Source organism: Thunnus albacares, chromosome 18 (genome assembly GCF_914725855.1).
Source record: "Thunnus albacares chromosome 18, fThuAlb1.1, whole genome shotgun sequence".
Classification (NCBI taxonomy): Eukaryota; Metazoa; Chordata; class Actinopteri; order Scombriformes; family Scombridae; genus Thunnus; species Thunnus albacares.
Window position 1 is genome coordinate 29,394,237 of NC_058123.1, and position 16,620 is coordinate 29,410,856.

Consider the following 16,620-nt stretch of genomic DNA (forward strand, 5'->3'; position numbering starts at 1 on the left):
CTCAATTGTAGCTACATTACTAACAACATATAAAGTACTTGGAGAATACACTCAGTACATCCAGACATCAACTATGAATAAATAACTTTGCAGTGTCTTTGTTCAAACAAAATCCACAATACTGAACTATAAAAAAACATGTTGCATGGAGGTGAAGATGCCATTAGGATCATCTGTACAATGTATGAAAATCTGAAAATCCATTATCCATTCTCATCTGAGGACAATGACAATGAGCATATCTGTCGCTATCTGGCCGGTGCTTGTTGAGATATTATGTTCTGGAGAAAAAAGAATTACTACTATCATTGTTACTTGACACACCAATGGGAGGGCTGTATGTGTGTGATACTGTTTACTGCAGGAAAATACAAAACATTTAACACAGCTTGTTCAACGTAGATACAAACCAGCATGAAAAAGTGATTTCTTTTATTTGTGTAAAAAGGCACATTAACAGGGACACTAAGTACACAGAAGAACGCTCTTTTCACCCAAACCTCATTAACAGAACAGTGTCTAGTCTACTTTAAGAGTAACTTCTGTTTCTGGCAGTGTCCATCTGCCTGAAGCAGCGGAAAATAAATTAATTTCCTTCTAATCAAACCCCCGGTTACTGTTAGCATCCCACTGCAATTACTGAGGAGTCAAAATGGGTTATTAATTAACAAGGGCGTACATAAAGCACACAGTTATGGCAGGCACATTTTTTTGTAATAACACAAGCGAGAATCAATAAATGCGATACTATGATTTTTCAGACTAATACATTACATCTAAAACATGATGAGTGTCACCTTCAAAATCATTTGACCCTTCAGACCATTCTAGTAGTGTCCCAGTTGCACTCTATATACAGACTTCAACTGGATTTAATGCATTTTCAAAATTAAGTGTGCATAGGAATACCAGCATGCAGACTGAACTGGCTGGACTGAGCGTGGTGTTGTGGGCAAAGCAGGCAAAAAGTGAAGTTATAGTGACGAGACCACCCTTTAACAACAATCCAATAGGTTTGTTTCATAAATAATACACATTTCCAGGTCCATACAAATACAGTTCCAAAAGTTATCCAGTAGATGTGTCTTTTTTGACTGCATTGAATGCTTTAAAACAATGAAGCACAATTCCTTCATACTACTTACACAACAGGAAAGTGTCTCAAGTGACCCCAGATACCCCTCTAGAACACCACAACACTGTGTGGCAATTGATTTCCAGTTATTTAAAACTTATTTTGTTTGGAAATGTGGGATTATGCACCACTAGGTCCTGCGTTATTACCCGTTCTTGAGACCCTTGGTCTCAAGAACGGGTAATAACCTTTATTATTTCAGAATTGTGCATATTCTTAAATGGAATTATGTTAAAACCACTCAGTAAATGATTTCATAATTTAAGAATGAGATGTAAGCTAAGGAATTGTTCACAATGCCCAATGAGGGGGAGGAATGTTGGGTTTTAGCCCAGGGCCATGGTTGAAGGACACTTGTTTATTTACAGCTACAAAGAGATTTTTTTTTAAAGGTGGACAGTGACAGTGTATCGATGGCTCTAAGAAGAGCTTGTAAAACAAAAACATACACACATAATAAAATCCATAGAAAAACATTTTTACTTGTTATTTAAGGTTCTGAAATGTGAAATTGGCAGTAGTGTCAGGGATCAGCTGACATCTGTAGATGAACGCTTTGTATCATTTCCTGTTACTATAAAACAGTGCATTACCATAACTGCCAAGGTAGTGCACTGCAAACATTTGTGCAAAGTAGAATTTACAGTGGTAAAGTATATAGTAGAGGTCTTCAGGGGTCCACTCAGCGCCCAGTATCCAAAAATAGACCTGGGACGTTATATTATACTCAGTCTAAATCTGCCTGTAGAGCTTAATTGTATTCCAGCAGGTCTCAAGTATAAGTATTCTCTCTGTTTGTTCAGGTCAAACACATTTTGGATTGGTTCTAATTATTCTCTGGTCCTTTTCCAATGGGGTCTCTTTTATGTTTCTATGTTTATGATCGAGTCCAAATGTTAAATGATCTGTTAAGACCTGTAGTATATACAATACAACTGGGACACACCAGTAATAGCCTCTACAATACCCATTAGAATGAAAAAAAAAACAAAAAAAGACAAGAAAACTAAACATTGTTGCAATATGTATTAAAGTTGTTGATTTCAGTATACATGATGTGTAATAATCCTTCAGAGAGGATGAAGAGATGATCATTTAATAGTTACGTCTTCCTTAGAGCCTGAGCTTTCAACAAAGTATTCTGACATTGATTTTTATATGTGGTGGTGTTACAGTAAAACCCTGCTGACATGCTGGAATGTCAGTAAGCATCTGTGAGCATGAACATCAAAATCTTCAAAGACATGTGCACTTGGCTTTGCCCTGCGAGGACACATGGAGGATAGATATGGAGCTGTGAGGGACCCTGCTGTCCCATCAGATAGTTTTTTCCTTCAGCATGTCTCTTACAACTCCCAGTATGTGACAGATAGTGGAACCAGTTCAGCCTCACACAGTCCTGGGTGGCAGCTGCTGTTTGTAGATTCCAGCCAGGGCTTTGGCAGCACTCTGGATCATCTGGCGTTGTGTCATGCCCGTCATGGCCTGATGCCATTCTGTTCTGTTGATGTTGGGCAGGCTGCGCTCCAGGACCTCACCCACTGTAACAATGAGACCCGACCAGCGCAGGCTGTAGTCTGGAGGGGTGAGGGACTGAGCCTGCACAGGGGAACAGTACAAAAACACTTTGCTGAGTTGCTGGAGGTTTGTGAGTGATGCTGACTGACATGGAATACATTTTCATTTTTAAGGTCTCTATAGTTCTTCCACTTCTGTTAATGTATGTTAATGTTAATGTGTGTCTGTAAGCATTCCATAGATAGGACTTCAAATGACTATCAATATTTTTTTCATAACAATGTATCAAATGTCAGTGTGTAATGTGTTGGTCGTGGCTCATAATGATGAATCTACAGAGAATTATCAGTGACTCTGCAGCTCCTCTCGGCTTTATGGAGCTTTATAGTGAGTTTCAGTTCATTGTTTAGCTGTCTGGCTGCAACTTTACTGTTTTAGTTCACTCTCAGCGCTCTCAAAGCGTCGTTTTCGGCTGCAGCAGGCAGCTGTTTTCAGAGAAAAATCTCTGAATACCCTCTGTACACTACGTGCACAGCACGAAATGGCGCACACACACACTTAGCTGTAGGCTAGCTGCTGAACATAGTGAAGCATTTAGCAGTTAAAGATTGACGGCAGCTGGAGGGGTGTGTCGGTGTCTGTGTTTGATTGACAACAGCTGAAGGGGTGTGTCGGTGTCTGTGTTTGATTGACAGCAGCTGGAGGGCGTGTTGGTGTTTTATTGACATTATCTGACCATCTGATGTCCTGGTGTGGCCAAAACAGCTTGGAGCTCAACACTCTAAAGACAATGGAGATGGTTGTGGACTTTAGAAAGGACCCAGCTCCACTTGCCCCCATTTACTGGGCACCATCATCACCCAGGACCTCATGTGGGGGGCGTGTCGGTGTCTGTGTTTGATTGACAGCAGCTGGTAGGCTACCGGTGTTACATTGTATGAACAGAGACAGCGTAAACAAACTGCTCCGGCTACAAATCACAGACAGTGTGTCACTAACAGGGATTTTGAAGAGCAACAACCAAACCAGCATCTAACAAGTCAAAAGTTACTTCTGCATGTATGTTTACATGCTGTTTAATGTGCTGCAGCTGAATGGCTAATTAGCTATCTAGCTGCTAACTGACATTAGCAATGCACTTTTCCCTGGTGAATGTTTCTTTGGTGACTCATTCTACAAGCTAAGGTGCAGGACAAGACGTGTGTTCATGTTTGTTAAGTCAGATAAGAAGGAGTATTAGCAGGATAGCTAATGTGGGTTGTTGTTCAGAGTCTGTGGCTCTTATGTTTCGTAGCAGGATGCTATCAGGCTCAGTGTGACAGTCTGCTCTGACTATGATAGAATGCCACGTTACTGCTTTGTGCAAGATTTGATTAGCTATATCAACGTAAGGACTCCAGCTACATAGATGGATGTGGAATGGTATTTAATCAAATTAATGCAAAACTGGTGGTTTATTTAGCATTCGTCTACTCAGGAGATGATGTAACATTTGATAGAAAACTGAGTACAAATACAGGTGTATATTCACTTCTTTACTTTTACCTGAGCTGAAGAAGACTATGGTTGAAACTATGTCATGTTTACATAAAATAAAACTAACGAGAAATTGACAGCAGTGTGCTGGGATTTTTTTTTATTTTTACCCATTAAGTCACTCATTATTTAACTATTTTTTCAGTAGATATATTCTTACTTGACTAATTACTTTGATGACTACTTTCACTTCTAGTTGAGTACTTTTTATCACAAAGTAAAAGCACTTTTGCTTGAGTACAGTTTGTAGATACTCTACCCACTTGTGTACAGGTAACTATTGATGAAATGCCTGTCCTGTTTTAAACATGTTGCTTTTAGATGTGAATGTTTCTGGTGGCAGTTATGATATCTACTGTATGTTAAATCATACAATCAGGAAATCAGCCTTGGCATGCTTGCCAACCCCTGTCAATCGTCTGAGTTATGACATGGTCCTGGAGAATGCAGTTGACAATGATTTGTACCTGTTGGACGTGCTCCAGAGCCAGAGGAGTTGCCTGAGTGAAGACCTCGATTCTGATGCTGTGACCAGGGTCCTCCAGGATCAGACAGCCAATGTCAAACCACCTGGAGACAACACCAGCATTGAATATTTATTACTTTTGTACAGCTGGATTCATGCATGCAGAGAGTGCAATCAGAGTAATGTGAAACTGGAACTTCCGGATCCTGTTCCAAATGTAAGAAAACCTCATTCCAAATCACATTGACATTTTTCAAAGTAGCTGTACTCAAAAGTATGTCACATGGTTCACTGCATATGTCTGGATAAGGATGGTCATTTTGAAGAAATATTGTATTCAACATTTCTGTTTCAATTCTGCTGCCTTTACTGAACACCATTTCCCATAATCCCTACATCATTGCAGGTAAAACATTATGGCTCGATGGGTAAGATGAGCGTCTGTGGTTCGTTCAGACATGTCTGCAATAACAGCAGTATAGTGTGGAAGATTTTAGAGATTAGAGAGATTACAGCTACAGAGTTGGAAAACTGGCTTTAGAAGAGAGTGTGAATTTCATGTATAGGGTCAAAACCAAGTCATGATGATATAAGTACCCACACTGGGAGTTCTTCATAGGAGCTGTAGTTAAATAATGTTGGCTAAGGTGTCTAATAGTAGCTGCTGTAGTGGATGCCAATTTATCTTGGAATATGGAAAGTAAACTCCAGGAGTACGCTTCATTTTTTTCGGAAAGACAGATGAAAGAAATGCTGAATGAGAGACGGCACTGAGTTACAGAAGATAGTGGAACAGAGGCTGACTCAGACATGATGTCATGACTTCAGCTCTGTGCATATGTAAGAATTGCCAGATAGAAAATGGTTTACAATCAGATCACATCCCAGGCTGTACTTGCTGAGTCATCTTTTTTTTTATAATCCTGATAGTGATGACTGTAAAATCAGGGTTTCTGTCAGTGTATTGCAAGCTCGGCAGCATGTGCAAGTAGCGTAGCTCCTGTAAGGAATAGCTCAGTGCATAGCAAGTGTTCTCTGTGTATATATGTGTGTGTGTGTATGCTAGTGTGTGTCAGAGGTTTTCTTCTTACTTGTCAGGAAAGAGCTCCGCGATGAAGTTTTCCAGAGAGACCACTGGCTGCTTCTCATGGATCACACCAGCCCGTCTCAGGCTGTCAATGCGCTCCTGGGCACCCTGCACACCCCACACACACACACCCCACACACACACACACACACACACACACACACACACACACACACACACACACACACACACACACACACAGAGCATAAAAAAACTGTACATCTGACCATTTGTCTTTATTAATTTTATTTTTTAATTAATTTTAATAGAACATTGGAATTTTCAGCCAACAGAAGTCTATAGCTGAAACAATAATAGGAATATTTAATCAGCAGAAGTCATTTTAAGCAAATATGCTGAACATCTTGTAGTTCCAGCATCTCAAATGTGAACATTTGCTGCTTTTACTTCTCACATAAAGTATGCTAGCAAACTGAATATATAATATTTTGTGATTTGAACTGTTGTTCAGACAAAACAAGCAATATGAAAACGTCACTATTTCACTTTTCTTTCACATCGTAAAAACAAATTGTTCTTCTCCCTTTCACTCGGCCCTGTTTCCCAAAAAGAACAGTATCTGTGTGTGTGATGAATCATTTATTTCAGTTTGTGTTGAATAGTGTTTTACAAGGCTGTGTTTGGTTGAAACGTTTCAGTGGGCTCTGTTCTTCAAATGTAGCTTGACTCATTCTGACTAACATGCTGTTGATCTTGTGAATACTCTGCTAAAAACTGAATACTTTTGCTAATTTGGTTCTCATCCTGGTTGAAGTCATCTTGAATAACAAAGAGGAAAATTAGTAGCGAGCTGAAGCCATGATCAGTATTCATATTATTGGCTGCGTTTTCTGTGTGTTCCTGCATTGTTACTGCTGTTATTTTTGTTCTACATTGTGCTCCACAATGTTTCCACCCTGGAAAACCTGGTTATCCACATATGCAGAACGAGGCTCCTGCCTGTGATGTGTGTTTTGTGATTTCTGTGGACAGCAGTGGAGTTAAAGTCTGCAGTGTGTTTGGTCTGTGCAACTGTGATGTCTGTGAAGCTGGTAAGAAATTCTGTTTTGTGTTTCAGTTCAGATGACAGCCTGCACACATGCCTTTTCATACAGGAGGCATTTTCAACACATATATCTATTATATCTTTCATAAAGCTGAATCATTTCATCTTCACAGCTCATCTTCCGTCACACCCACTTGAAGCATTTTGCAATGTAGACACACAAGAGATGGTGATTTATCCGTGTTTGTTCTGAGGTGGTCGACTCTGCTTCTTCAACAGTTTTCAAGTGTCAAACTAAATATTCTGCAGACATTTCATGGACTAAACAATGAAGAAAACTATTGGTGGATGTATTGATTGTGAAAATAATCTTGTTGCAGCCCAACATACAGTATCATTTTCTTATTATTCATCGGACATACAGACCTCCAGACTAACTTGTTGACCTTGGTGTGCTTGTGCTCCCAACCTCAAACTTTTTATGGCACTCATGCAAAGTTCTTCTCTGACATGAATGCATAACGAGGGGAAAATGACTCCAATCATGATGTTTGAACTGACAGTGTTTTATATGTTGTTATTCAAATACACTAAAAGAAAAAAAAGGTGTTTAAATGAGAGATGAACCTATATGGAATATAAGAGTTGATAATGATAAGAGATAATTATCTGTTTGTTGTGGCTGATACCAATAAAATAATAATTTCATGATTACAAATGCAAAAATATGAAGATGACAATAAATACATATTTCTACACTGACAGGTTTATTTTTCTAATACAACAGTGTGTTTACAGCATTCACCATCCCTACAATAAAGAATCCATGGATTCATTGTAAACTTATTTGTAACAAACAGTTTATCTTTTTAATATGTAGAGTAATTAACATCAGACCTTATCTCTTTATAGACAAGACCCTTGTAAAAGAAAACTGAATAACAGGTTATCATTTGATGTATTTCTTCAATATATCATACATGTTTCAGACAGTGTTTAAGTTCAGTTTAGTGTTAGTTTGTGTGTGCTGTGTCTATTTTAAACTTAGTTCTTTGCTGTGTAAGATGAGGCAGTTGTGTGTTTAACAGTTAGTTTATTCTGTTATACCTTTACCTGAGCCAGTGATAAGATAAACTGTAGTTATGTAGATGTTTATGTGTAAAACTGATTAGCTTTAGAGGATAGTGTGGTTTGTCCTTAATTTTAATATAGTAGTGATGTTATTTTGTGATGCTACTTGCTTATGTACTGTCATATATGGTCGTGAAGAAAGACTGTTCCTAGGTTAGCTGAACTTTTGACTTATGTTTCTATCTGAGGGTTGCTGACCTGTAAGGTTAGTAAACAGATGTCTTAAATTCTGTACCAGTAGTATTTAAGGGACTGGTTAAGTGCCAACCTTTGAGACAAAGTAAAGATAGCTAGGTGGTATCTTTGTCTCCAGAACTATGATGCTTTATACTTCTGATTGTATTATTTGATTACATTATTTCATAACCTGACAATGCTCTCTTTGTGTGTTTATTGAGTCATCAGCAATTTCCCATTACACCCTCAGAATAACTTGTCATACTGTTGAACTGATCTCAGACTGTTTAGAAAGACTGCAGATGTTTTACAGTGAACTAGTTAACAGCCCTGCGGCATCATTTATGCTGCTGCTAGTCAGAGAGTTCAACATTTCACACTTTATATTTTGTTCAGTATTTCAGGTTTTGAAAAAAGGAGTCATTTATTATTTGTTTTAAAGGATTACATTTTTTTTAACCATCAAAAATCAAAATCTAAACATCACAGACTTTTTTTTTTGGCCTGTTCAGATTGTATTATGTAGTAGGAACCACAGAAGAAGAACCTTGTTATCTACAGATATGTTGCGTAGACTACTACAGTTCTGATCTCTCTGTTGTTTTCAACATGTCCACATAAAACAAACTAAAATGTGAAAACAGTGCTGGAGAAGCAGCAGTGAACTGACCTTGACCCCGGCTGCGTAGCCCACAGGCTGTGGGGCGATGTTGGACTGACCGGGCTCTCCGGTGACCATGGCCATCCCGAACACCTCCTGAAAGGCGTCTCTCACTGCGTCCACGTTCATCTCTTTATCTGACGTCACCACAATGTCGATGTCCCCTCCAGACTCTGCGGCGCAAGAACACAGCAACATTTACTGAGGCTGTGTTAATGTTTAGTCAGCTTTTTCATCATGGAGTGCATGGAGTCTTTTTTTGGTCACTAGAACTTGGGGCAGCATGTCCTATTTATTCTTATCAATATTATTTTTCCTCCATTCATTCTCTAATAGATTGTGTTATTATGACTTCTCATAATAGTATTATTTCTCCTCTCTTTTCTTGAAGGATAGGATATAACTAATGAAGCTCCTACTCAGTGTCAAACACACTGAATTTCTTATAGCCACTTCACAATAAAAGCTTTCCACTGGGTCCTTTAATGTGAAGCAGCAGCAGGAAATATTTAGCACGAGACACCACTTAGTTTGATGTAGGAAACTGTCCCAGGTTGGACAAACAGCACGGCTCAGCACAGTTATCCCAATAATACCTATATACAAATATACCAACACCTGGTTTTTCTATTTTTTTCTGTTTCCTTTTTCACGTCCTGCACTGCAATCATATAGTGATGAAGATGGACCAGAGACAGGCTGTGTGGGTTGACTTACTGATGTATGGAGCCATGCCAGGATCCAGAGTGGTGATCATGGACTCTACAGAGTGTTTGGTTCTGTCCAGGACTGTCTTTACTACAGGGTTCCCTGCTACTCCCTGAGGACACACACAGAAAACAAAGGACACTAGTAAAAAATAGTAAATGGACTGCATTTATATAGCACTTTTATCCAAAGCACTTTACACATTGCCTTTCTTTCATCCATTCACACATACACGCTCACACACTGATAGCACTGAGCTACTGTGCAACGCTGTGCTGGTCTGACCATCAGGAGCGAATAAGGCTTCAATGTCTTTCTCAAGGACACTTTGAGATTTGAACAGTACGGCTCTGAACCACCTTATGGATCATCAGGGTGGAGGGTGGAGACTCAGAGGAAACTACTTTCATGGTGGACTGGTAAAAAAAAAAAAGACATTGCTGTCATGTAACTGAAATATAAGCAGTTTTGTGGCCAGTGAAGACGTTCAATCAAGAGTTAGAATGTAACTATGCTTCTATGAATTCTGGGTGACTGCCAGACGTATCAGAACACATCAGCACGGCTGAACTAGAAGGAAAAAACAGAGAGACACTGGAGCGGCCGTCTGACAGGAGGGTGTGTCAGTTCTGCTCTGACTTCAAACATGTGTGTGTGTGCAGTAAAATGCAGTGTTAAGTTGCTCTTGAAGTTTCATTTGAGCACCTTGAAAAAGCCCCAGATGCCTCCACCAGGGTTGATGTCTGCAGACACTCTGGGATCCTCCTGCTCTTCTGGGAACGTGATGGGAGATCCAGTAACTAATCCTCCTGACATGACCGGCTGCTGAACCATGGGGTTGGAAACTACACCTGGAAGACAGAATGGGATGATAAAAAAATGAATAAATCTTAAGAAAAATCAATGTGACAATTGTTAATAGATCAGTATTGGTGATGGATCGTGTGCTCTATTATGTTTCGTGTAGCACTGCTCTCCTTTACAACAGTGCAGCATTTCACTGTGAAATATGAGTGAAAATGAGAGAGAAAGAATGTGAACAATTATTTGGGAGCACTGCTGCCAGAGACTCCAAGTTCTCACACAGATGTTGGAACAGAAACAGATTCACTAAACTCTAATGCTATCAAATCTGTTATTTCAATCTTTGATCCCTCCTCTCTCATGCTTATAAGCGAAGAGCAGAATACAGAACAGCTAGCAGCTTCTCATGTTTAGCTGGAACTGATCACTTTCACTGGTTTAAACTACAAACATCACTGACAGCAGATCATATCAGCTCTTATTAACATTAATTGTGGGAATGACTTGTGGGAATGGTGTCTGTACTTGGTCAAAGATCATTTGTAAGGGAAGAAACTCCACTCTAACGCAATCTTGAGTGGACTGAGCCAAAAGCAGTTTGTAGTCCCAACTACTCCAAAAGAGTGAGACATATTCTCAAATAAACAATAAAAAATGACTTGGCAAGAACATATATTGCCAACATACTGCTAATAAGGATGTAAAACACATGAACATGCTATTTTGTCTGAGCAGCAGGTAGAAGGTAGAAGATGACTGTCTACTATGTACAGCAGGAGTAAGACCATCCAGTGTGGATGAGGAGGATGAGAAGAGTCAAAGTTGTGCTGACGGGCAGTTTCCTGCTCAACCTCTCTCACCTGAAAGCTTTAGCTCTGCTGTGACCAGTCAAAGTATCCAATCAGCAGCTCACATTACAAACTGACAAACATTTACAAGAGCAAAAAACTTCAATCTGCTGGGGATAAAGACCTGGAAAAACCCCCACACTGCTATCACCACAGCAGTTCTGAAGCTACTTCTGTCTTCTGTACTTCTGTCTCAATGTCAAGAATAAACCTTGAACATAAATGAGAAGAAGAGGGGAAAAAAAAGGAAATGATGACATCTACAATTCCATGACAACCGGCCATCTGCTGAGGAAGATCATGTGATATGATTCATAATAGCTACTTTGGACCTTGTGGTGAGACTGTTTTCTCAAGAGAACTTTCATTTTTACTTTTAACTTTTAATTGAATTTTCTAGGAACTCAAGTTTGGTTGGATCATGCTACTTCAACCTCCATACGGTGGAAATACTGTTTAAATACATAGAGATTGGCTGTCTGCTGCTTTTGTTTTACTAAAGGAGTCCTCCACAGATTTAGCATCGAACTACATTGTTGGTTTCATGATGGACAGTTTAAAAAAAGGATCAAAATCGATGCAGCAGAGATATTAAGCTTGTTAGAGATGAACTGTGCCTCGGCTGGAAAGTGGACGGGATCAGGCAGCAGCAGCAAGTAGCTACTCAATCACTAACAGTGTTCTGTATGATAGAGTATAGCCAATTCAAATGAGCTGGTAGCTTGTGATCATCAAAACACCATTTATTCCTATCTCCATTATTAAATTATAGAAATTTAACTGATTGCAGATGGACTGCTACCTGCTGGTCAACATGCTGAGTCGTAAAGTGTGTTTGTTACTTATATGTGAATGTCTTCGTGTACATATCAAATCTTTAAACACTGTATAAAAATGTATTTTGTAATTTGCAAACAAATAGATACTGTAAAAACATTAATCAATAGTCAAAACAGACATTTTATCCTTTATCTGTCAAATAAACGTCATGCTGTTGATCAAACACCTGAGCCAATCAGCTCTTTGATCAGGTGACTGCTAGTCGTTTCCCATCATGCCCTCAGGTCTTGCGGTCGGTGGAGAGCAGCTGCTGCACCCGGCTCCAACAGCTACAGCCACAAATCTAACCAGCATGCATTGTGTGATGATCACTGGTGATCGGTTTTGCGCGGGCCTGGCTAATCTCGAATGATCTCCACACATTCTTCTTGTCAAAACTCAGAGCCTACATTATCCACAATGCAACTTGACTGCCGACAGTTCAGTCAGAAATTCAGGTAAGTTATGCTAGTAGTAGCTAATGTAGCCTGGAGCTGTTAGCCTCCAGCAGAGATGAGTCTGGTATCATCACTTCTTTCGAACTCCACACCCCCAGATTTTCTATGCAGTAGTACTCCCCGACACCTGGAAACACACTGACGTCTTTAAAGGTCTAGTATATAAAAATGTTTCAGGGTGTTGAACAGATGAAGACAGGCGGAGGTGGAAGTTACCCGGCATGGCGGTAGGACTGGAGAACGTTGGCATCAGTGGCGTCTGTGGTGTTCGACCGGCGTGACCCCGTGTGATGTCATATCCTGCACTCATGGAGAAGCCGGATACAGACGGGCCTACAGGAGGGGCCAACGCGCCAGAAGCCGAGGGTGGCGGCGGTGGTGGTCTGGTGGAGGAGGTCAGGGGAGGCACGGAGGGAGAGGCGGTGGGAGGGAAGGGAGAGCTGCTGGTGAAGGGGGAGGAAAGTGTGGCTGGAGGGGGAAAGTGGGAGGAGAGGGGAGGAGGGGCAGACAGGGGGCTGCTGAAGGCAGGGAGGGAGGGAACAGGGGGGAGAGCAGCGGAGACTGAGGGGGAGACAGAGCTGGTTCCTGGGGGGGACAAGGGACTGGACAGACCTGAAACACAAGGAAATCATGTTTCATCTCAGTAAATGGACGGGTGGGTTAACTAATTAAAATTAATTTAAGTTCTGTTAAGTTTTTGCTAAAATCAACACTTGTCCACAGTATGTGGATGAGCCTCCTAGCAACTGTAGCTGCAGTAGTGACAGTGTTTGCTGCAGGTCTGATGGTTACCCATTAAACAGCCTCCTGCAGCACAATACACTGTTAAATACCTTCTCATGCCTTTTTGAGGGTACTGAATTCAGTGCTGCAGATACACTGTATGACACACCACATGCTGGACCAATCACAGCTGTTGTTCTCAAGAGGTTTTCACAATGCAGGGTATATATATGGGCAATCAGGGAGCTTTCAGGGAGGAACTTCCACCTGACAGCACCAACAACATCATTCCTCTTTCTCTCTATGTTAGCAGTTGTGTGATGAAGAGCACTCTGTGCTCCTATGGGCCAGATTCACCAGATGTGTTGCAGAAGTTGTCAAACTGGGCAAGAGAAGGCAAAAAATTCTGACACACTGGTCTTTTGCTCAGGACCTTGTGAGTTTTTCCACTATGACACTTTATACACAGATAAAACCAGTAACACTCATTCCTCATCAATGCCCCACACCTGTCAGACTGGACCATTTCTGTATGTAGTTTTGCTCCTGGCATTATTCTTTTTACAACTCACGTTTATTTAACTGTAGTAATAAAATAGATAAGACATGTCAGAAATAAAACAGTGCAGTATCCATTAAATAAAGGCATTTCTAAAAAGAGAAGTTTTAAGAAGTGATTTAAAAGATGTCACTGAGATGTCACTGGCAGGAGTTACAGAGCTGAGGGGCTCTGACTGCAAGAGCCTGTCACCTTTTAGTCCTGAGCCGTGATTCAGGAACAGCCAGAGGGGCCCTGCACTCCAGGTCACAGGGGAATAATAACTCAGCAATGTCGCTGGAAGCTAAGCCATGAAGTGCTTTAAAGGTCATCAATAAAATCAGTTCGAAAACTGAGTGGTAACCACTGAAGAGAGGCTACAACAGGAGCAAAATGATCTTGTCTTCTAGTATTTGTTCAAAGTTGTGTGATTGTATTTTGTACCAGCTGAAGGCGTGAGATTGTTTTTTGATGACAGCCAGGTTTCTGGCTGCAGGTTTGCAGACAGAGAGCCAAGATGTTTCTGTAACATTTGTGTCTGTGTGGACTTTAGAGAACCAAAAAGGATTATTTCTAATATGTTTTCATTAAGCAAAAATTTTGGGACATCCAGCACTTTATTTCTGACATAATAAATGATAAAAATTGCCTTCTTCACTGGTCTCTAATGGGACATAAATTTGCAATATCATAGCTTTTCAAATGTAGCACTTTTTAGCAGCCTGCTTTTTAATACAGTGATGTCAGAGTGCGATTGAAAGCATCAACAAGAAGGGTATTAAAAATAATCTGTGGACTCAAACGCACAAACTAAATCCTAATAATGTAACACCGACAGAATGTCTCTTAAATACTTGAATCCAGGTTCGTTGTTTAGTGAGTGGAATTTGTTTGGTGAAAATGTTAGTCCAAAGTAACGCTAGTTTGTTAAAGGACAGTCAGGAGCCCAAATGAACAGTGAAACATGTTTTTCTTGCTGTAATCATTCCTCCTGTTCATACTGACCATTAGAAGATCCCTTCATAATGCTCTTACAATGGAAGTGATGGAGGACAAAATCCACAGTCCTCCTCCTGTGCAAAAATGTATTTAAAAGTTTATCTGAAGCTAATATGAAGCTTCAGCATCCAAATGAGTCAAATCAAGTAGATATCTTTCAACGTTACAGTCTTTTTAGTGCTAAAGTTCCTCTTTTGTTACTATACTTCCACCACAGCTCAACAGGGAAACACTGTCCGAGGAAACACAAAGAGGGAATTTGATGCTAAAAAGACTGTAAATGTGTCAGATATCCACTTGATATGACTAACTCAGACTGATGAAGACTCATATAAGCTTCACATCAACTTTTAAATGACTGTGTGGACACACTGTGGATTTTGGCCTCCATCACTGGGCCATTTCACTGTTCATATGAGCATCTGACAGTTGTATTAAGACTGATTAGAACGCTAGTATGACATTACTGCACAACCATCAACTATCATCACACCATCATAATGTAACTGTGACGAACAATGAAGGAGTGAATCGTCCACTATGACGGATGGATATCACTCCTCTGAAGCATGAGATGAATTCAAACAAATGATCAGTTGAGAGGTGGTGTTGACTGAAGAGCACTTGCAGGCCAGCTCACAGTCATATGACATGATGTCTTACCTATGCTCAGTGGGGGGGCGCTGACTGAGGCAGCTACACTCAGAGGAGGTGTGGGGCTGGCAGGAGGTGTAGTCTCAATTCCACTCTCTTCCATCATCTTCTTGGCTTTAAATCTTCTCTTTTCCCCAGAATATAGCTGTAATAAGATCAGTATCATGAATCAGGATGTATTCAAGCCGTTAATGTCATCATTTCTCCTCCTGCATAGTCGTCATAGAGAGACAAGGATTTGAGTTTAGCTGTTTAGTTTTAGTTTAGGATCTGGATTGATATTGAATGAGTGTATCCAGAGCTGCAACGATTAGTCAATTATTGATCAACAGCAAACTATTTCTATAATCAAATAATCATTTCAGTCTTTCTCTTAAATAAACATATGGTGGTTTCAGCGTCTCAAATGTGAAGATTTTATGCTTTTCTTTATCATAAATGGTGGTAAAATGAATATTTTTGGATTTGGACTGTTGGTCATACAAAACATGCCATAAAAAATATCACCTTTCTGACATTTTATAGACAAAATTATTCATTGATTGATAAAGAAAATAATTGTCAGATTGATCAATAATGAATGTATTTGTTAGTTGCAAGAAGCTGTAATTAATATGCAAGGCTGGATTATCAACTGGGCAAAGCAGGTGACTTTAAAAAGGTCTTCTAAAGCCTTACTGTAGGTTTACATGCACATTCATCAATCCATTTCTGTGTTATTCAATGGTCAGATATACAGTGGGGGGGGGGAACACAGGGCCAGTGGGGGCCTGCAGATTATCACCTCAACGAGCAGGTGAATCTGGCCCTGAGATTATGCATCAACATCTGCTTGACTGCTTAAACATTTCAAGTCCACAGCTACTGTGTTTCCATCACGCCACGGAGAACACCAGAACATCTGAATGCCCTGTCACTAACAAGTTTCATTCTTTCAGCCAGAAACAACACATCACAGCTCAGAACGGCTCAATGCGACGTTTGCTTCAAAACAACGCTGGACTTTTCAAACTGAGACATTCTTTTTAAGCAATGCTTCAGGACTGAAGCGCCTTTCTTGATAAGCGACGCTGTTGGAGTTTGTTCGCTTCACAGAGAATGTAGTTTACAACTCAGCTGTACACGTGTACAAACACACTCGGCTCCAGCTGAAGGGAGACTGTTCCTATGGAAACAGTGGTGTGTATATTTTTATGTAATTCTCTATGAAATGAGTGTCAGTGAATGATATTACGATATTCCAGGAAAAGCGGCTTGTCTACTCACCTGCTAGCTGGACTAGCTCAGTACATGAATACACCACGGACCCACTTTGATGACGTCGTGTGTTGCCACGTCTGCTCGATGGTGAC

The 16,620-nt window shown here is 40.3% G+C and overlaps 1 protein-coding gene across 1 annotated transcript; it reads right to left on the reverse strand.

Moving 5' to 3' along the window:
- Nucleotides 1-417: 417 nt before the first annotated feature.
- Nucleotides 418-16,620, reverse strand: prrc1 (proline-rich coiled-coil 1). The gene is made up of 9 exons (XM_044334152.1): nt 16,535-16,620; nt 15,278-15,413; nt 12,571-12,966; nt 10,131-10,276; nt 9,435-9,537; nt 8,727-8,890; nt 5,747-5,850; nt 4,657-4,759; nt 418-2,734 (listed from the first exon to the last, which is right to left on the reverse strand). The coding sequence occupies exons 2-9, from the start codon at nt 15,372-15,374 to the stop codon at nt 2,525-2,527; spliced, it is 1,323 nt and encodes a 440-aa protein (XP_044190087.1). The 5' UTR covers nt 15,375-15,413; nt 16,535-16,620; the 3' UTR covers nt 418-2,524.

What these genes read in the sequence shown, in the direction of transcription:
- prrc1 (XM_044334152.1), bottom strand. Translation starts at nt 15,374, where the DNA reads ATGATGGAAGAGAGTGGAATTGAGACTACACCTCCTGCCAGCCCCACA. An exon ending in GCATCTGGGGCTTTTTCAAG is followed by an intron (nt 9,538 to 10,130) that starts GTGCTCAAATGA and finishes GTGTGTCCTCAG; the next exon opens with GGAGTAGCAGGGAACCCTGT. An exon ending in GCTACGCAGCCGGGGTCAAG is followed by an intron (nt 5,851 to 8,726) that starts GTCAGTTCACTG and finishes TGGGGTGTGCAG; the next exon opens with GGTGCCCAGGAGCGCATTGA.